The 21,967-nt window shown below is 32.9% G+C and overlaps 1 protein-coding gene and 2 long non-coding RNA genes across 3 annotated transcripts; 1 reads left to right on the top strand and 2 right to left on the bottom strand.

Moving 5' to 3' along the window:
* Nucleotides 1–5,315: 5,315 nt before the first annotated feature.
* Nucleotides 5,316–14,837, bottom strand: LOC140985267 (uncharacterized). Its single transcript, XR_012176737.1, has 4 exons — nucleotides 13,644–14,837; nucleotides 12,479–12,944; nucleotides 12,174–12,362; nucleotides 5,316–6,179 (listed from the first exon to the last, which is right to left on the bottom strand). It is a non-coding gene; the product is annotated as an uncharacterized lncRNA (long non-coding RNA).
* A 103-nt stretch (nucleotides 14,838–14,940) lies between these two features.
* LOC140985268 (uncharacterized) lies at nucleotides 14,941–16,070 on the top strand. The gene is made up of 2 exons (XR_012176738.1): nucleotides 14,941–15,057; nucleotides 15,626–16,070. It is a non-coding gene; the product is annotated as an uncharacterized lncRNA (long non-coding RNA).
* LOC140985266 (protein CURVATURE THYLAKOID 1A, chloroplastic-like) lies at nucleotides 15,857–17,889 on the bottom strand. The gene is made up of 5 exons (XM_073453064.1): nucleotides 17,626–17,889; nucleotides 16,627–16,721; nucleotides 16,439–16,546; nucleotides 16,257–16,328; nucleotides 15,857–16,068 (listed from the first exon to the last, which is right to left on the bottom strand). Exons 1-5 carry the CDS (start codon nucleotides 17,765–17,767, stop codon nucleotides 16,003–16,005), a joined length of 483 nt encoding a protein of 160 aa, XP_073309165.1. The 5' UTR covers nucleotides 17,768–17,889; the 3' UTR covers nucleotides 15,857–16,002.
* Nucleotides 17,890–21,967: the final 4,078 nt, after the last annotated feature.

The raw sequence follows: 21,967 nt of genomic DNA, 5'->3' as shown, positions 1-21,967 counted from the left end.
TTAGTTTAATAGGATTATTAATAGAGCACTTAACTCAATCAAGCTATTTATTATTTTAATTTTACTTTTATTTTACATTTAAATTTTACTTTTATTTTTAAATTTAAATTTAATTACTTTAATTTATACAATGACATCAAATTAATAGAAAATCACTCTCATAATGTTATACATTAAAAAAATTATTAATATTACGAACATTAAAGTAATAATAGGAAGACGAATGGAGATGAGTGACATTGAAAAAAATTAAATAATTAAAAAATATTAAGGTCATATAAAACATCTTCTTCTCATTTAAAATAGAGGTATTTTAATACTACTTATGTATCAAAAAATATATGTAATTGAGAGAAAATATTTGTATGTAGGTGATTTCAATATAAACATTTAAGTTATTTAGTCAATTTTCGATATATGATGTTAAATAAATATTATCTATTAAATATATGATTTTCATTTGTAACCTTACCATTTTAACTTTTTTTTTTTTACAATTTGTCATGTTCATGATGTTATTTAAGCCATTTTTTATATTAGTTTAATAAGATCATTAATAGTGTACTTTACTCAATCTAACTAATTATTATTTTAATTTACTTTTAAATTTAATTTTAATTACGAAATTTATATATTTCCGTCAAATTCATGAAAAATATCTACCATATTGATGATAGGTAATGATGGGCAGATGAAGGGAGATGAGTTAGATTGAATAAAAATAAATTATTGATAAATATTAAGGTTATATAAAACTTCTTTCTCCCATTTAGAATCAAGATATTTTCAAACTCTTTATGTGTCAATAGAGATACATGATTGAGAGAAATGTTTGTATGTAATTTATTTCAAACACTGTTTTTAAGCTATTTAGTCAATGTTTTATATATGCTGCTAAAAAAATATTACTAAATAATATGCTTCATTTGATCATTTTGTGTTCTTGCAATGAGATGAGTTTTTTAACATATCATTACATGTTTTGGTGTTATATGTCGTTTGTATTGATCATGTTGTGTTTGGATTCCTTATGTGATTTGTTTGTTTACCGAAAGAAAATATAAAACAAAACCATATATCCCACAGAAATGATTATTTTTAATTTTTTTTCCTTGATATATTTTGTTAATTCTTAAACACATAATGCATATTTTCAGTTTTCTTAGATTACTTAGTTTGAAGCGACTTACAAAATATTAAAAATGATGAAATGTTTCTTCGTTTTTAGCTTATATCTCAGAATATAAAGAGATAATATTTTTTTATTTATTGGGACAAATGTATTTCCAGACTTCTGTCTATAAATCAGTATTCAAAATTTTTACAACATTATTATATTCTCTATTCAAATTTTTTTTATTTAAATTGATTGAAAGTATTTGAATTTGAGTTTTTATGTGCTTGATTATATTATTTTTGTAGTATTATTTATTGTGAAATTAATAGATGGACTAAAAAAATTAGTGGATCTATGAGTCCTCTGGTGGACGACAAACATGGATAAATTGTTAAAAGAGATAATATCAAGTAGATTTTTTGTATACGATTTTGTTCTACTTAAATGATTATGCATGATTCTAAATTTTAATTGATCAGAAGTTAACGTATGTTTTGTCGTTGCCAGATATATTTTGTCAACGGTCTAATATTTTTCTTTGATTTAAGGAAAATTATGTGACTTCATATTATATTTTTATTTCTTAAGGTTTTATTAAAGGATTTTTCATGATGATTTTGAGGCACCATTTTTTCCTTTGTGTGTTTTTTTAAAAAGTAAAATATTTATGAAACCATGACGTTAGTAAGGCGCCTTCTCTTTATTTGAAAAAAATATTGAAAAATTTATAAAAATTTTGAATAATATGAGTTAGTATTTAATTTGAGAGTGATTTATGCTTTTTGTTGCTCGTATATACTTCAATTTCTTTGTTATTGTACTAAATAAATTATTTTTGAACTTTGAGTTATCATTTTTTTATGGAGGTTGTTTGTGTCATGAATTTTTTAAATTCATTTTGTTTAGTATTGTTGGCGGCAATTGATTTTTCTGATATTCTATTATTTGTCTTGTTGTTTATATGAAAATATGTATGAGAGTACACCAATCAAAGCCACATATTTTGGGTCTTATGTTCTACGAAGAGGGTAATATATGATTTCTGTTAATTATATAATTTATTGGTTCTTCATACATGTAGTTAAGAAATGAATCAAATTTTGAACAAAAAATTTATGACAAACATAGTGGATGAAAAAAACATGTTAAAAAAAATAATGTTGCATATTACTATGCCCCTATTTCTGTATGATATAATTCAAACACATTTTTTTAGATATTTGAAATTAGGTCTAACTAAGTGACATAAAACATATACATATATATTTGAAGGCGTATTTAAAGCAAAATATTAAGATCAAGAATGATTTATATTTAAATTTCAACGCAGCACAATGAAGAAGAAATTGGAAAATTATATGTGTAAACCTTTAAGGGTTATATAGTGATTATGTTGCTACTTCATGGTTTGCAACATATTGATGCCATATAAAATATCAATATTTCTCAAAGAATAAACAAAAAGAAAAAATTCTTCATTCAGAAAAAGAAATACATGAAAAAAAAATTGTGTATAATTCTCATTCTATTTTTAATGGTTTGAGAACAATTCTAAAGCTTTGTGGACACAATATATCAATTTTGTGCATTTTTAATAAATTGAGACATTGAGCTGGTTGCACTTTATTTCTTCCAATATTATATCGATAGATTTCGAGGTGGCTAAGAGGTTGTTTTTGTCTATTTTTTTAGTTAAAGTGGCTAACAAACTAATTCATGAGATATATGATGGTAACATAGAGAACTAATCGCCAAATAAATTCAGTTAGCCGAAAAGTGAAATTCAAATTGAATTATACAATATTTCATCAAATTAATTTTGTCTATTATAAGATGCTCATGAAATCTAAACAGTTGTATTATTAGATGAGATATTGAATAAGACAAATACTTTGATATATATATTTGAATGATATCTCATATACATATCTTAATTACGTTATCCGTGTCCTTCTCAAGATTTTTAAAATACAATAATTAATTTTGTATGTCGTTCCACAATATATAAAATATTATAAAACAAAATGTAAACTCGATAGAATAAAATTTGTTTTGTTTATGAGATTGAAACTATATCATCTCCATGATATGATGCACGCAATCATTGTTCCAAATCTTCTAAAAAATGACGAAAGAAATGACTTTCCTGAATTGCGTCAAATTAAACGATGACACAGTTCTAAGATATAGTCATTTGAAAAGATTTTCAAGTTTTTTTCTCACACTGATTGAGAAATAATCGTTAAAAATTTATTAAACTTATAGCTATATGTTGATAATATTTATACTAAATATATAAAAATGATATTTCAAATATCCCGATGTTTGAAGAAATTACAGCACCATTCATTGGTTATGTTGTTGAAGAATATATAGGTTATACATACTTTTAGTCACAAGTAAAAACCAATCACGACTAAAAACAACATTTATTCTTATGAGTTATAGTTGATGATTGTCAAAAACTGAAAAATCATTCAACAATAAAATAAATATTTGGAAAATAAGATTACTGGATAAAAACAATGTAGAAAACCGAAAAAACGTCCTGATAGGGAAGTAAACTACGAGCATGTCAGATCCCAGATGAAGATTTTAAATAACATAATAGATATTTAAGACGATCATATACTTGCTGAGTATATCAAAATGGTTATATGTATATTATAACAAACTACGACAAAGAGTTGTAGAGTTATCAAAATCAACCAAGAAGTATATTGAAAAGTATGTTATGTGGATTAGATAACTTCTCCGATTCACATACCGTCTATGGTCATGATTTTTGATTTTGTGGTTTGGTTTGTTGCAATTAATAAATGCTATTAGCCATATTTTAATTCATTTAAATATTATCAAAATTTCGTACTTATATTTCTAGCAATTTAGTTGCTCACGTGCGTTGCACGTGCACTTTTCTAAAATTTAGTTGAGTTTGAGTACTGATAATCTGGATTAACGTACTCCCCAACGCTTTTTAACAGGGTCTTAGATTCATCCGTTGTATTCTTTCTCTACGTCGTTGCTTCCTCTCATTCTTTTTCTTTACACTTCGAGTTATTTTCCTTTTCATGTATACCCTTCCAAAATACTTCACCAGACCTTCTGGGTTTTCATAATCAAACTCCTCGGCAAAGTCCTCGTCTTGCAATAAACCTGTCTCGGGGTCTGCATACACCATTCTTCTACCACTATGATATGTCCAAACATTGAACAGTAATTCAAGAATACGGGAGTAACAATGGTTTCGCTGCTAGTCATGCGGTAAGCATATTTCAGAAGAACCAAATAGTTTAAATCTAACATATTATTGGAAATTCAAATCTATTGAAATTGAAGTTGGCTGCAAGAAACTACTTTGTGTTTAAAACTATTAAAAAATGTAAGTTTCAAACGGAAAAATGCAGTACATACTTATAAGTAGAGAATCAGTCCTCATAATAAGAGTCACCTTGGATGAACTGAGATAACAACGCCCAGTTTTCTGGTGATTGTCATAGAATAAAGCATCAAGTGCGTCTACGAACATTCTACAAAGGGAAATAGGTTCCGTGTTAACGACATACAAGCAAATGAATAATATTGGCAGGCATTAGGCTTTATAGAAGTTCAAACCTTGAAAACATAACAAACTCCATGAATGACTTAGCTGGTAATGCCCAACAGTGCATGACAGAAAAAAATGTGCTTTTCTCCAAAGGCATAAGGGGGATAGAATCAAGTCCTGCTTTATACCATACATCCTTATCATAGTCTCCGAGAAAGAAATCATTTTTGTAATCAAACAAAATAATTCAGGTGTAAGATAAATCCTGAGAAACAAATTTTGAATAGGTTTCAAAACCTTGTGGGATGTTTTTTATTCTAAATGAGGAATTTTTTAAGATTATATGGAAAATTTGTTATTCCCTTTCATACATCGTATTTGTGGCCTTGTCAACCATCTATAAAAGCTAACTGACTGAAATTAGATAAGATCAAGATCGATATGACAACTCGTACCGGTAATTCTCAGATTTAATACATCACGTACAGAATGTCCAGAAATCCTGTATCATTGAGGATCTTGGATCCTTGTCCATACGAGCCCCAGAAGTGCAGTGTGTCCCCATGTCTCAGTGCTTCAATAGCTTCCTGCAGTTATTTTTCAGCTGTCTTACTCAATGATTCCTGTTAAATAGCTTACAGCAGTTATTTTTCACTAGAGCAATGCATCGTATTGCAAATTTCAAAACATCATACAAGTCAACAGTCAAAATTGCATGGATGGAAGCCTGACGAGGGTATGCAAATTCTACTTTTCTGTTATTAGTGAGTAGGGATTGCATGTGAAAGGAGAACAGGTTTTAGCAAACACCTTTGAATGGCATAGATTCCTTTCTTTGCTGTGATTCTCCAAGATTGAAACCATATCCAAGCATTTTTATGTATTTGGTCAGTCCTATTTGCGATATGTAAGAAGGTACCAAAATATCCCATGGCATCTCGATAGTATGAGTTGTTTAATAGTGGAAGGCAAGCAGGTGCATCAACATCTTCAGCTCCAGGTCTTTTACCTTTTGTCGCCAACAAACACCAATTAATGCGTTCAGATCAGATTAATAGCCTGAAAACTCAAAGGCATAAAACCTTTGCAGTATTTAGAATTCAAAGATAGGTACACAGACCAACAGATAGCTACTGGCAACAGATTCTACATAATGACATTCATTTAAGTCAGATGGGTCCAAGATTTAAGCCAGATGGATCCCTCAGGATCTGTTCAGTCCATCTTACTGGCTGCAGAATGAGTTGTAAAGATCAAATGTGCGTTGCATACAGCAAGATCAGAAGCATGTTAATCCAGATTCCAGTTTTCAAGGGGTCTTTTATGTCATTGTCATGCAAAAGACATCGAAAATGCTGCTTAAATAAATAGCTTGGAGGGACAGACAGGAATGTTAGCAAGAAAAAGAAATAAGGGAAATAAGAAAGCCTGAATCCAGAAAACCAGGAAACAAAAGAACTTGCTGAAAATGTAGGGTTCAGCTGATGAAGCAGATTACTTATTAGTCGAAGATCTCTATGTTGTTTGTGGTATTCAAATATGAGAGGAGAAGCAAGAAGAAAACAAAATAATGGCTTGTAGAGGCAAGTGTTGAACACTTTCTCCTTAAGAAGAATTTGCCCTCACAATGTGCTAGAGTTGGTGGCAATCTTCTCCCAAAATACAACTACAACACTTGAATAATGAGCACTCAAATATTCAAGTTCTATCACAAAGAAATAAAGGAACTCTCTCTTATTGAAGAAAAGAAGAAGAAGAATATGCAAAATGATGTTATGTGTGTTTGATTTTCAATAATCAAACATTTAATGTTTTTCAAGTGAAAAGACATGAGCTTTCATAAGGGTGTTTCTTGGCCATTGTAACTGACCACAATCATCAAAGAATGCCAAGGAAATGAAAAAATGCCAGAAAATTCGAACGGACACGAAAAAGAGCCGAAGGAGCGCGCCCGCGCGCGCCTGCCGAGAGCTGCCGAGCGCTCCCGGCAGCGCTCGGTAGGAGCGCGCAGCTGCGCGCCTGCTTCTGTCAGGACCGCGCGCAGGTGCGCGCACGTTACTGTTCATCATGATTTTTTTTTTCGTTTCCGTCCCTTACATGTTCCGAATACTCGTTTTAAGTTTTTTCAACATTCGATGAACTTGTTTCGAGTTTGATTCAGAACCACCCAACTTAATATTCGTTCATTAAATTTCGTTTTTCTTTTCGAATTTTTCCAATCAAACACATTGATTAATTTGCTTAATTTTCATTCATTAAGCATCAAAATTTTCCAACAATCCCCCACATGAATGAAATTAATGCATGAATGCTCGTGATGCATAAGAGAGAGTATATATGAAAATTTATCACATCAGGAGAGGTGGCTTTTGGCTTTGACCCTTCCCTAGCGGAATACAATCGGATTTACTAGGCCACGAAGTGAACGTGATGTCTTGAACTTCTTGGCGGTTCATGTAAACCCAAATAACTGTACCCACATGATAACCTTTCTTCCATTTCCATTTTGTTTTATCGGTTGTGTCCGTTTTGGCCATGGAACACATCTTGGCTTCATACGTGTTTCATTGAGGCGGCCCGTCCTCACACGTACATAGGTGATCTCCTTGTAAAAAGGTATCCTACTTACCCCACTTTTGCAAGCTACGGAATCATTAAAAGTACAATACTTAACCTCACTACCTTTGTAGGCAACTTCACTCATCGTCTTAGGAATGAGGAGTGATTGCTCAAGTTCTCATAATTTAGTTGTCCCATTGAACCAAGATCTTGGGATCTCCAATCAACAAGGTTGGGTTGCCACTATGAAAACTTTGTTTGGTAGGTTTTAAACTCATTCATCTTGACAGACAGTACATTTGATCTCTATTTAATGCTTTTGTAAGCGGATCCGCTAAGTTATCCTTTGATTTAATATAATCAATTGATATAACTCTATTAGAGATCAACTGTCGCACAGTATTATGTCTTGTGTCGAGACTTGCCATTGTACATACTGTTTTGTGCCCTTGCAATTGCCGACTGAATGTATCAAGATTGCTGGCACTGGACTTGTCCAACATGGAATGTTCTCTAGAAAGTTGCGAAGCCATTCAGCTTCTTCTGCAGCTTTATCTAGCGCTATGAACTCCGATTTCATAGTCGATCTAACAATGCAAGTTTGTTTCGATGACCTCCAAGAGACTGCTCCTCCACCAATGCTAAATACATAGCCGCTGGTGGATTTGGAGTCCTTGGTGTCAGAAATCCAATTTCCATCACAGCATCCTTCAAGTACTGCAGGATACCTTGTGTAATTTAGTCCATATTCTGAGGTGTCCTTTAAATATCTAAGCACCCTTGTCAACGCCTTCCAGTGTGCATCACAGGGTTACTTGTAAACCAACTTAACTTGTTAACCGCACAAGCGATGTCAGGTCTAGTACAGTTAGTGATGTACATAATGCTTCCAATAATTCTGGAGTATTCCAATTGAGAAACTGGTTCTCCACGATTCTTCGCCAAATAGACATTTACGTCTAAAGGAGTTTTTACTAGGGTAGAGTCATAAGTATTAAACTTTTTTAACACTGTTTCTACATAATGAGACTGAGATAGGACTATTGCTTCTGGGGTTCTAAAGATTTTAATCCCTAGAATTACATCAGCAATACCCATATCTTTCATATCAAAATGGTTTGTCAACATTTTCTTTGTACCCTTAATCAACTCTTGGCTATTCCCCATTATTAGCATGTCATCCACATATAGACATACCATCACATAAAATTCTCGAGTGTCTTTAATGTAAACACATTTGTCACACTCATTAATCTTAAATCTGTTTGACAATACTACCTTGTCAAATTTTTCGTGCCACTGCTTGGGCGCTTGTTTAAGTCCGTATAGTGACTTAATTAAACGACAGACCTTTCTTTCTTGACCTTTAACTATGAAGCCTTCAGGTTGCTCCATATATATTCATTCTTCAAGTTCACCATTTAAGAATGTGGTTTTGACATCCATTTGATATATCTCAAGGTTATGCAAAGCCGCAATAGCAATGAGCACACGAATGGATGTTATTATTGAAACTGGTGAATACGTGTCGAAAAAATCATGACCTTCTCTTTGTCTATAGCCTTTGGCCACAAGCCTGGCTTTGTATTTTTCAATACTTCCATCAACTCTCATTTTCTGTTTCAATATCCATTTGCATCCCAATGTCTTGGTACCTGGTGGAAGATCCACAAGTTCCCAAGTATGGTTTTGCAATATGGAATCCATTTTAGAGTTGATGGCTTCTTTCCAATAGGGAGCTTCAGGGCTACCCAGAGTATCTTGTATGTTCTTTGGTTCATTCTCCAACATAAAAGTATGGAAGTCTGGACCAAAGGACTTTGAGATTCTAGCCCTTTTGCTTCTTCTTGGTTCTTGCTCCTTTGAAGAACTTTCCAATGGTGTAGCATTTTCATTTAGAGTTGGTTCATGTGTAGGTACTTGACCTGCATGCTCCATCTCAAGTTTTCGCTTGCTAGAACCATTTTCTTTCCTTTCTTTACAAGGAAATATATTTTCAAAAAATACTGCATTTCTTGACTCAATTGTCATGCCCGTATTCATTTCTGCGTTTTCAGATTTGTGCACTATAAACCTATAGGCACTACTATTATGTGCATACCCGATGAATATGCAGTCGACCGTCTTTGGTCCAATTCGCTCTTGTTTAAGCTTTGGTATTTCAACCTTAGCTAGACACCCCCACACTTTAAGGTACTTGTAGGAAGGTTTGTGACCTTTCCACAATTCATAAGGTGACTTGTCATTTTTCTTGTGGGGTATCTTGTTCAGGATGTGATTAGCCGATAGTATTGCTTTCCCCCACAAGTTTTGGGGTAGTCCTGAACTTATTAACATAGCATTCATCATATCTTTCAGAGTTTGATTCTTTCTTTCGATAATGCCATTCGATTGTGGAGAATAAGGAGCAGTCGTTTCATAAATTATACCCACTGATGTGCAGAATTCATCAAACGGTGCTCCGTATTTGCCCCATCTATCGCTCTGAACACTCTTTATTTGTTTGCCTAGTTGATTATCAACTTCGGTCTTATAACCTTTGAATGCTTCAAGAGCTTCATCTTTAGACCTCAAAAGATATACGTAACAGTACCTCGTATGATCATCAATGAATGTCACGTAGTATCTTTTCCCTCCTCTAGTTTGTACAAACTTTAAATCACCAAGATCAGTATGTATTAGTTCTAGAGGAGTTGTACATCTTTCAATCGAGTGGTAAGGCGCTTTGGTCATTTTTGCTTCAACACATATTTCGCATTTTTGTGTTGGATCGACGTTGTGTTTAGGTAATAATTCCAGTTTCATTAAACGTTGCAAGGTATTAAAATTTACATGTCCTAAACGAACATGCCATAAATGAGAACACTCAATCAAGTAAATAGAACTTTTGTCTTTATTACTTTCAACAACATTTTGGCTTATATCCATTACATTCAACTTGAAAAAGTTCTCATCGCGATATCTTTTTCCAATAAAATGATCATTCTTAGTCAATACAACCTTGTTAGACTCAAATACTAATCTAAACCCGTGTTTGACCAACAGAGACCCCGACACGAGGTTCTTTCTTATGTCCGATATATGAAGTGCATCAACAAGAGTTACTTCCAAACCCGATGTCATCTTCAGTACCACATTTCCGGTGCCCACCACCTCAGATGTAGCGGAGTTCCCCATGTACAGTTTTCTCCCAGTCGATGGAGTGTATATGGATAACAACCCCTTGTTGGAGCATATATGTTTAGTTGCTCCAGTATCAACCCACCACTCGTTTGGGTTTTCCACCAAATTTGCTTCTAAAATAACTGCAGATAAATCAAGTTCAGAAAAATCAAATGGTACCGACCTTTCTTGAACTACGTTGGCTTGAGGATTTTTCTTCTTTGACTTCCTACAATCCTTAGCCGTGTGATTTGGTTTTCCGCAGTTATAACAAGTGCCTTTGAACTTCTTCTTGTTTGGTGGTTGTTGGCCTTGTTGTGGTTGCTTCTCAAACTTCCTCTTTTTCTCTTGGAAACTCGATTCAACAATGTTCACCCTTGCTGCCATTTTACTTGCCTTGGCCTCGGTGATCTTGTTGTCCTCTTCTATCCTCAATCTCACAATGAGATCCTCCAATCACATCTCCTTTCTTTTGTGCTTCAAGTAATTCTTGAAATCCTTCCACCATGGAGGGAGTTTGTCTATCATGGCAGCAACTTGGAAGGACTCGTTTAGACTCATTTCTTCCGCATGAATCTCGTGCAAGATAAGTTGTAATTCTTGCACTTGACTCATCACGGACTTTGAGTCCACCATCTTGAAGTCCAAAAATCTCCCAACAATAAATTTCTTCAAACCTGCATCCTCCGCCCTATATTTCTTAACAAGCATATCCCAAAGTTCTTTGGCGGTCTTGACTTGACAATACACATTGTACAATGCATTGTCAAGTCCATTGAGGATGTAGTTCTTGCACAAGAAATCACTTTGGTTCCAAGCATCCAAAGCGGCCCTCTTGTTCGTGTCTGTCTCGTTTTCAGCAACGGTGGGAGGATCCTCCTTCAAGAACCTTGACAAACTCAAGGTTGTGAGATAGAAGAGCATCTTTTGTTGTCATCTTTTGAAACCTGCACCAGAAAAATTTTCCGGTTTCTCTCCCGGTGCAACGATTGCATGTGATGTTGTAGATGTTGATGCCATTGATATTCTTCTTGCAAATGATCAAAAACCAATATTCTTCGTAAGATTGTTGTTTGTGGTATTCAAATATGAGAGGAGAAGCAAGAAGAAAACAAAACAATGGCTTGTAGAGGCAAGTGTTGAACACTTTCTCCTTAAGAAGAATTTGCCCTCACAATGTGCTAGAGTTGGTGGCAATCTTCTCCCAAGATATAACTACAACACTTGAATAATGAGCACTCAAATATTCAAGTTCTATCACGAGGAAATGAAAGAACTATCTCTTGTTGAAGAAAGGAAGAAGAAGAATATGCAAAATAATGTTATGTGTGTTTGATTTTCAATAATCAAACATTTAATGTTTTTCAAGTGAAAAGACATGAGCTTTTATTCATAAGGGTGTCCCTTGGCCATTGTAACTGACCACAATCATCAAAGAATGCCAAGGAAATGAAAAAATGCCAGAAAATTCGAACGGACACGAAAAACAGCCGAAGGGACGCGCCTGCCGAGAGCTGCCGAGCGCTCCCGACAGCGCTCGGCGGCGCCTGCAGGTGCGCGCACTTTACTGTTCATCACGATTTTTTTTTTCGTTTCCGTCCCTTACATGTTCCGACTACTCGTTTTAAGTTTTCTCAACATTCGATGAACTTGTTTCGAGTTTGATTCAGAACCACTCAACTTAATATTCGTTCATTAAGCTTCGTTTTTCTTTTCGAATTTTACCAATCAAACACATTGATTAATTTACTTATTTTTTATTCATAAAACATCAAAATTTTCCAACACTCTATACAGTGAAGTACGGTGCAAAAAGTTCCAGCTTCCTTCTACAAAAGAAGGTTCGTAAATACACAGTGGATGACCTGTCCTTTCAAGTTCTTCACCATTTCTTTCGTGCAAGGAAGGGTCTGCCCTTCCGACATTTCTGTATACTTCTTCCCATAGTCCTTCCAGTAGACCAGTTCTCTCCATTAACTGCATGTTTAGTTAATTAAATTAAATAGACTTCATTTCGAAGCGCCCATAGTTGGACATCAAGTCCCATAACTCATGATTAATCTTCTTAAAGGAGACAATAAAAAACCAATCACCTCTTCCTCTTCTATGCTATTTATCATTTTATCTGTAACAATTTGCTTTTGCTCTTCCCAGATGGTTTGCAAAACTGAATCATTTGCTGCAATTGAAATCATCGTATTCTCCTTATGTTTACTGTTAAATTGTTTCTCAACCTCGTCTAAAAAACTCTTCCTGGTTTCATTTGTAGGAAATTCAGAACTATCAAATATCCATTCAATTTGTGTATCTGTCGAAATATCTTCGACGGCTTGTGAAACAGCAACCTCTGATGGGATAATGATAATGTTTTCCAAGATTAAAGCATACCCTTGAAGGCCTTCTGATACCATCATGTGTTTAGCAGTAAATTTTCCATTCAATACAGTGCAGCGAGCTAAAATATGAGAGGTTTCCATTTGAGACCATATGAAACATGGTCTCTGTGAGACCCTTGATATCATTCTTGAGAAAAAGATAGTCATCCACGCTGTCCCAAACCTAGTGTTTATTTAGAATCAGTTAGTGTCCACTTTTAAGGTCGTTAAAATGCTGTAATGCACAAATTTCCATTAAACTTTCAATCCTGTTGCAGAACATGCACAGCAGATGACATGAGAAATGAACGAATGAGATTCAATCTCACTTACTAAATAAAAGTAATATTATGCATACACAAAGACGGCATGTGATCCTTATCCTTGGGTAGAGTAGATCTGGGGCTATTATAGGTTTTCCTAAGAACATGGCTTTCAGCAAAATTCTTGGAAAAGTATGTTCTTCAAGAAAAGATCCATATATAACAATATCCTTAGTCCTCAGTACATTGTCTGTGCCTTCGTCAATAGAAACACACTTCACCGTTTCCTTTGGATAATTCAAGTTTTACGCAATGGTTTGTGGCTATACATTTTCAATAGTAACCAACGGCAGAACGGCTCTCCCTTCGTCTTGCAATATTAATTTATAGGTAAAATACTAGGCAACTACTTATTTCACAGAATGCGCTGTTGTCAGGTTGGAATTAGTCCTCTCTCGCGGATATCATATTCATATTTGTTTTATTGATTGGTCTGGGGCCCGTGCCAAACCCACGCATAGAGACTGAGTCTCTAAAAAGGAAATCTTGCGTATTTAACACTAGAAAGGAGAAAGTGTGCTGTTTTTATGAAAAAAACAAAGGAGAGCATATGTTCTTACCTCCACAACTTTCTTGTAGTTACTAGTGGGATCTCCAGCGAAGATGACGATTTTGAGAGAAGAACTTGAATTGCGAAAGCCTGTAAGAAGAGGATAAAAAGCCTGCAAAACTAAGGCATGTTAGAGCCAGAGACCTTCATATAAGAGCTGGTATCCCACAACTACTTTAACAAAATCATATGTCCCAGACTCCATTGGCAGGTACATAATCTTCGTGTGGAACCATTAGCTTCTCAGCTTTCCAAACTTCTTGAGGAGAATCTTGGATTACCAAGTAGTTTCCAGGATCACATATCGAATAAGCCATCTGAATCATACGAAGAGCGATGCTACTTAGGATAGCAGTATGTGTGAGTCTTTATATGGTATTCTTCATCAAACATCTGTATGCTGATGCATACATTCCATTAACAAGTAAATACAACTCTACCGGTACAATGTAGTTTGGGAAGACAATGGCAGTGTCCCGGCTGAAGACTTGTCTCCAGTTATCGAACATTGCACCATATGTTTATATACACTAACCAAGCTATTTGATTTCGCGCAGTCAGCTCGTTTATCTTTTGGTTGGGGCCTGTTCTTTTTGCCTGTTTTTCGAGTTTTAGATTACTGGATTGTGTGAATCGGGATTTAAGAAAACTTCATCTAAAAAAATGTGAATTTTATGGAAATCCCATGTAGAAGATTTCAGCTGATTCTGAACTTGTGGAAACCAATTCAAATTTGGATGAAAGCTCATATAAATTGCGTATAAGTTTCAATTTATGTCAAGTTATCTATATTTCGAGTGGATTGATTTTTTGCCCTTTCTTGGGTGTTAATAGGATAACAAGGCGGATGTGATTCTGAAGTACATGCCGGACGAAGCGAGATTATCGAAAGCTTATGGTGAGCTGCCCGAAAACACGAGGCTTAATGAAGGTATTGCTGGCGGGCTCGATGAGGAAGACGATGGTCCTGGTGATGATTACATTGAATTCGAGGATGAGGACATCGACAAACTATTGAGTTTGTGAGTGTTTGGACTTTGCTTTGAATCGTCATTATATTACCTCTTTTCTTTGTTAAATGTCTGTAAGAGTACAAATTGAGGGGCTTTATATATGTGTGATATGATGAAGGTTTTAGAAGTGTGGCAATTTATGCAGATGCAATGATAAGGAGATATCTTCTCTCTGGCAACATTTCTTGTTGAGTTACTCATTTTACTTATCCACTGTGTAAACATCGTTTTATTTGATTAATATGGTTGGCGAACATNGATTGTTTACAACTCTTTATCAAGTGTGGTATACCCCACAAGTCTAGATCTTCATGTCATATTTGAGCCGATCATAAAAAAAAAAAATAGGACTACATGGGTAAACATCTTGATGTGTCTCGTAAGTCAAGCTATTGTTTTATGTGGCATCAGGTATGGTTAGGGGTGTTCATCGGTCGGTTCGATTCGATTTTCGGTTTTTTATTTCGATTTTTTCGGTTTTTAGTTTTAGAAATATATAATCCGATATCCGAACCATTTTTCTTCGGTTCAGTTCGGTTTTCTACCAAAACGGTTCGGTTATTTGTCGGTTAATTCGGTTTTGGTATAATTATTTAAATTAATAATATAATTATATTGTAAAATATAATATGTTAACTTTCTACATGTTTTCTTAGTAAAATATTTCAATATAAGATCTAAATTAATTAAACAAACAACAATCAATTAAAAATTTTTCAAAATGGTTTTTCATTATTCACTAAATATCATATCAAAATATATAATATAAATAAAAATATAAAAAAATTATTAATTTAATGAAATTTCGGTTTTTTCGATTCTTTCGGTTTTGACATATATAATCCGAAACCGAACCAAATAAACTTCGGTTTTAACATTTATATCCGAATTACAAAATTCGACTTTCGGTTCGGTGTTTGGTTTTTTCGGTTTGGATTTTCGGTTTTTTCGATTTTATCCGAAGTTTGAACATTCCTAGGTATGGTTATCCAAATTAAGTTTTAAGACAACTTTTTTATTTAAAAGAACCAATATTTATTATTATATCCTAAACTAACATTCCATGTTCTATCCTCTCCATTTGCCTCTCAATTTCTTTTTCCTTTCGGTTGTCTTTCTTTTTTATCCTATTTCTTTTTAGGGTGACCACACACACACACACACACAAAAACACAAACGCAAACACAAACACAAACATGCATACATATAATTGATCTAATTTTTCTTTTAAATTTTATTGTCGATATATTCTCATTATAGCACAACAAAAGATGTATCTGGTACAAAGACACGAGTGTAAAGATCGGATTGTTTCTGAGAGGCCTTAAGCATCCGATTACATTCATATATTCTCATTCATTCGGCTCCAGAAACCTTCTTCTTTAACTCCTCGATGTCTGTGACAAGTTCTTTTCTACTTGACTGCAGGAACATAAAATGGTTTATCAGATCCAACTTCGAAGTTTTATAAGATCGATTAACAACTGAAAGGAGTGCCTTCAAGAATTACAGCACAAGAAGGCATATTAATTGTTTATACTGTTGTTAATGATCCTAAACCGTAGGGCTGTTGGAATCAATATTAGTGGCGAACATTCATGAAAGGGTACCTTGAAAAGAAGGTAACGGTACACGAACCATCCAGTATATCCAAGACCTACCAATTCCATGATCTTTGGAAGCTGAAATAATGAAAATAATCTTTTGTTTGTCAAGGATAGCATAAACACAAAACATTATAATTTTACGAATATACACGTGCGCGAAAAGTTTGATGTTAAGAAAACCTTACCAGAGGCACCGAATTAACAGCACTCACAACAATAGAGGCCAACCAAACGCCTACAACTGCACCACCTCCATAAAGTAGTACTGTAGACTTGTTTTCGAGGCCATCCCACTGTATAGTACATTGGAGTTGCACAAGAATGAGAAATTAAGACATGAAGCAAGTTTTCACCCTGATTCAAGCATAATTACCTTCTCCTTAAGGTCTGTGAACAATTCATTGACATCGAGTGAACTTTCCTCCGACGAAGATGCCTTCACAATCAGCTGAGAAGACCTCCCCTTCTCTGTTCAAAGTTACACAACCGATATTAGCTCAAACATATTTGGTAGAGAATCAACAGAACTATCTAGTTCCTGTAGTTGAGGTATGCATGATTTTAAACACTAGATATTCATCAAAATGCCTACTTGAAATTCAATGGGTCAATGAAAATATTAAATCAACAATTATGCCACGCATGTATTTTCCTGCTAGTACTTTTCACTTTATAATAGTTCAAGATTATGAAAGAGAGAGAGAATCTGCCACCAAGCAATTCAGTTCTTCTTGTGAGCCAGAACGTTCATGCTAACTATTTTAGTTAGCTAGACAATAAAAATGTCAGAATAACTGAAATTCTTGATTTAAATTCAATAAGCTTCGAGTGTGAATTTGCTGACACCCTAAAGAAACAATGCCGAATCATCAAGCAAAAGACAAACATTTCGACATTATCAGAAGAACGACATTCTGGAGACTATCCAAACAAGACCTCCGTAATCCGAACAAAATCCTTCGGAATCAATAAACGAAACCACTTTAACAAATTGGTCCATGCAGCTGAATAAATAGAGATAACTAATAACATCCAGTTTATTTCAAACACGTGGTACTGTAACTTCAGGACCTGGATATACTCCAAGAAAAAACCCAGTGACAGAGAGACTTAACAATGTGAACAACTGCAAAAAAAATTGCAGCAAAAATTAAAAAAATTGCAGCTCCAATTTTGGTAACACAAAGCGAAAGTTAAACTCAAACACAGTAAATTCCTAAGAAAAGCCCTGGTTTCGATAAGGCACCAGACAAATTCCCAGCACATTAATTGCGTACAATAGTTTACACCAACATAAGAACCCTAAATAAAGATCACATCCGAATCCATAAAAAGTTCAATACCTAAAAATTTATAGCGTTAAAGTCTGTACCTTTGAGTTGCTTGAATGTAGCCGAGCAAAGGGATGGACGGACGGGCAAGGGAGAGAAGACGACGGCCCTGTTGGTGGCCGGGATGCGTTGCATGAAGACGGTGGCCGCCACCGCCAAAGAATTGGAAGCTGCCGCTGCCATTTTTTACAGACAAATCAAACAAACAAAAATACACCTTGATTCTTGAAATGCTTGTCCCCAAACAAATCCGGATTCTGGGAAAAAGCCTCTGCGTGTAAAGATATTTTAGAAATAAAAAACTTGCTGTCTACATGCTTCGCTGGGTCAATGCTGAGATGATCTCAACTTCTGACACGTGGAAGAGTATCGTTTCCTGATTGGTGAATTCTATATCTTCAAAATCTTTTTTTTTTTAAGCATTGATTTTTTATATAATCATAGTCTCGTAGCGAGACGTGTAAGAGATAAAACCAGAGAAGATTGCAGAGTCGGAACGGATGCCTGCTGTGTTGATCATTGTTTACTATAAATTTTTTTTAAAAAATTGTTTTTTTTTATCCTAATTATTTCGTTTTTTAAAAGTACTTTTTTTGTCAATTTTTCTGTCTCTAAATCAATGGATTTCGATTAATTTTATTATTGATAATAAAATAATATATTAAATATTAAATTTACATCTTATTTATTTACAATTTTTGTAAAACAATTTCCAACTCAGTTTGGACCCATCGAATTTCAGAGCGGAACTAAGCCGGACGGGTCTAGAAGTGAGACGTGGGGATTCCGGATTTAGAATAATGTTAGGCCCATATGCTGCAATTACTAAGAAAGGGTCAGCCGACAAAATTTTGAAGTGTATGACATAAACAATAGTTTGGGCTGTGATCCAAACACAAATCACATCTAATTGTTGGACTGATGCTATAACAATTTGAGAAATAACTGCATACGTGTACTTCTATAAAATTTATTGCAGTAGCTCAAAAAATTTCCTTTAATTTTTATATTTCATTATTATTCTGAAATTTAGAAATTTTTACTTTGTGAAGATTTTATACGTATAAATGTCACTATATTTACAAAATTTGTTTCATGAAAAGTTTTTCATCTAAATAAGGAGTAGGTCTCTTGTGAGACGGTCTCACGAATCTTTATCTGTGAGACAGGTCAACCCTATCGATATTCACAATAAAAAGTAATACTCTTATCATAAAAAAGTAATATTTTTCATGGATGACCTAAATAAGAAATATTCTTAGCATAAAAAGTAATATTTTTTTATGGATGACCCAAATAAGAGATATGTCTCACAAAATACGATTCGTGACATCGTCTCATACAAATTTTTGTCCTAAATATATTTCAAATCAAACCAGTAAATACCGTCTATTTTATTTGTAATAATTATGCCACGCGCTATCTAAGTAGCACTAAATCACAAAAATAATGATAATTAATATATAATATTTGCATAACTTTTAGATATATTTTTTATTAAAAAAAACTTGAAGTGATTTATGTTCTGATTTCTATTTTTTTTAATTTTGACACAAGTTTTAAAAAAAATAAAAACTCAAAGAAAAGATTTAATTTTATTTTTATAGGCATGTGAGGAAAAAGACAAGGAACACGTGCTCTAGACCATGTGGAAGACACGAGGGCCACAACAACATCCATTTAGAAGGTCGTGCGCGTGAGCCAGTGTTTGGGTCCCATTTACCCCTGTAGTTTTTTGCAGAGTGACACGTAACACTTCGAAGTCGCTGTAATTTGTGACTGCTCGATTCCTTTCTTGTCGCCCTTTGGAAAATGACATTCAACCTTTTTTGCAATACTGTGGCATGGATTAGCTATAGCCGTTGGATTCATACATGGATTTTTTTTTACTGGACATTAATATTACATGTGAGCAAAATTTCGGTTAAATCGAATTAATCGATCGAACCGAGCTAATTTGAAAATTCGTTTCGATTATTTCGAAAATTCAGTTTTTCAATTAAAAAAAATTCGGTTATATCGGTTAATTCGGTTCGGTTAAAGTTTTCAAATTTTTGAAATCGTTTAATCGATTAACCGATATAATAAATACTATTATTTAATAAATTTTTTATCAATTTTTATATATATTTAATTTTTAATTTTAAAATCAACCCTAATTCTAATTTTAATCCACTCTTAATTTTAAAATAAACCCTATCAATTTTTATATATATTTTAATTTTTAATTTTTATGTTTTTATGCATTTGTGTAGACTGTAGTATTCAATAAAAATTACATATATAATTAAATTTAAATCACAATTTTTTTTAAAACTAATCGGTTAAATCGGTCGATTTTAATTCGGTTCGGTTTTCATCGGTTATGAAAATTAATTCGGTCGGTTTGGTTATGGTTAAATATTTCGGTTCGGTTATGGCTAATTCGGTTCAGTCGGTAACCGAACCGACCGAATGCTCACTCCTAATTCTTATATATCATATTTATCGTATCGCAAAATATTGTTTATATCGAATTTAACAATATATCTAAATTTTGATACCATATTTTTTGGTATCGGTATCGATAAAACACTTAAAAAATTCGATATTTTGGTGATGTACCTACATGCAGGCAATAGTAAAATAAATATTTCTTAATCGATGAGAGTGCTAATTCAATCTTATATGAAAACATAAACTCTGAACCTTATTGTAATTAATTTTTTTAAAAATAAAATACATAATTTTGTCCCCAAATATTTGACATTCATAAGTTAATTTTTAGATAAATTATTAATCATGTCTTACTTATTTATTATCTAAATATTTAACTTTTATAGCACCTGGTCAACAAAATATTCTAAATCAGATGGTACAGGTTAATGTGAGTTACCAAATTCATTTTTCCCTTGCTTAATGATAAATTTATATTTTCGTATATCTATTTTTTTTTTCAATTCACAACAACATATCTCGGATTTTGTATGTTCCACCTAGCTTCATTTAATCATTTTAATTTTTAAGAGTAAGATAACGTTTGTCGTAATTGAATAATCCGTCCTTTTAGGATGTTTACGACGAAATTGTATTTTTTATTGTGTAAATTTAGTATTCTATGCAATAAAAATTTGGTTTTATTTATTCATCTTTCAATTTTGCAGTTTTATTCATTTTTTTTTATTAAAAGTGTTGATATAATAATTTATACGTCGAAGTCACATTAGCTTTGCATATGTTCCACGTCAGCACCAAGTAGGAGTGTTCATTCGTTTCGAACCATCCGAACCAAACTAAACCGAAAATAACCGAATTTTCGGTTTATTGGTGAATCCAAACCGAAAATCAAACTAGATTGATGAGGTTAAAAACCTAAATATTTTTGGTTTTGCGATTTGGATTTGCACTTATTTATTTTATTTAGCTTGTCTCTTACAAGTTTTTCCTTTAAAAGTGACAAAGTATTGAATAGAAAAAAGAAAGCATTTTCAAAGCGATGAATTAAATTTGTAATTTCAAGTACATAAGTTAACTTACCTATTTTAAATGCATCAACGAGCCGTCATAATATCATGTTTCTATTACTCTCCCAACAAAAGATAATTATATATTGTGATTGAATTGATGTATCAAAGATAATGGATTTCAAATTATTTGACTTGAATGAACAAAATTATTGTATTCGATGTATGAATTTGAAGCAAGACATCTCAATTTATAATTAAAAAAAATCCATTGTTTTTTTTTTTTTACAATATATTCAAATTTCATCAAATAATTATTTTTTATTCATTTTTCGTCAGATCACGTTTCAAATTCACACCATTAGATTAATTTAAAATCATTGTTTTAAATACTGACTCAAATCGAAACGCAACCCAAGTGAATATTCATTATAAATTAAGTTATGTAATTCCAACATTAATTGTTGTTGATTTCAAATACATTTAAGCTCCGTTTGGTACATGTGATAAGATAAGTAAATGATTAGTAATTAGAGTGATTAAAAATGAGATATATGAATTAATAGTATGGTGTGATAAATAACATGGTGTTTGGTATTATTTTAAAATTATGGATTAATTTTTCAAATTTTATTGTAATGATCAAAATCTCCCAAGTGCTAATTAAGTATATATTCTTAAAATAATTGGATAGATAATTAAATATTAATAATTATAATTTAAAATTATTAAAATTAATTTAAATATATTTATTAGAAATAAATTTGTGAACATCCATTTACTTTAATAATTAAAATAGCAATAATATTTTGAATGTTAATGTTAAATAAAGTTTAGTAATAATTACAATATTATTGTTTTTTAAAAATAATTATAAATATTCTTAAAATAATTTGATAGATAATTAAATATTTGTAATTATAATTTAAATTTATTAAAA

Source organism: Primulina huaijiensis, chromosome 9 (assembly GCF_012295235.1).
Source record: "Primulina huaijiensis isolate GDHJ02 chromosome 9, ASM1229523v2, whole genome shotgun sequence".
Classification (NCBI taxonomy): Eukaryota; Viridiplantae; Streptophyta; class Magnoliopsida; order Lamiales; family Gesneriaceae; genus Primulina; species Primulina huaijiensis.
Note: the sequence above shows the minus strand (reverse complement) of the source record. Positions and strands in the feature narration are given on the sequence as shown.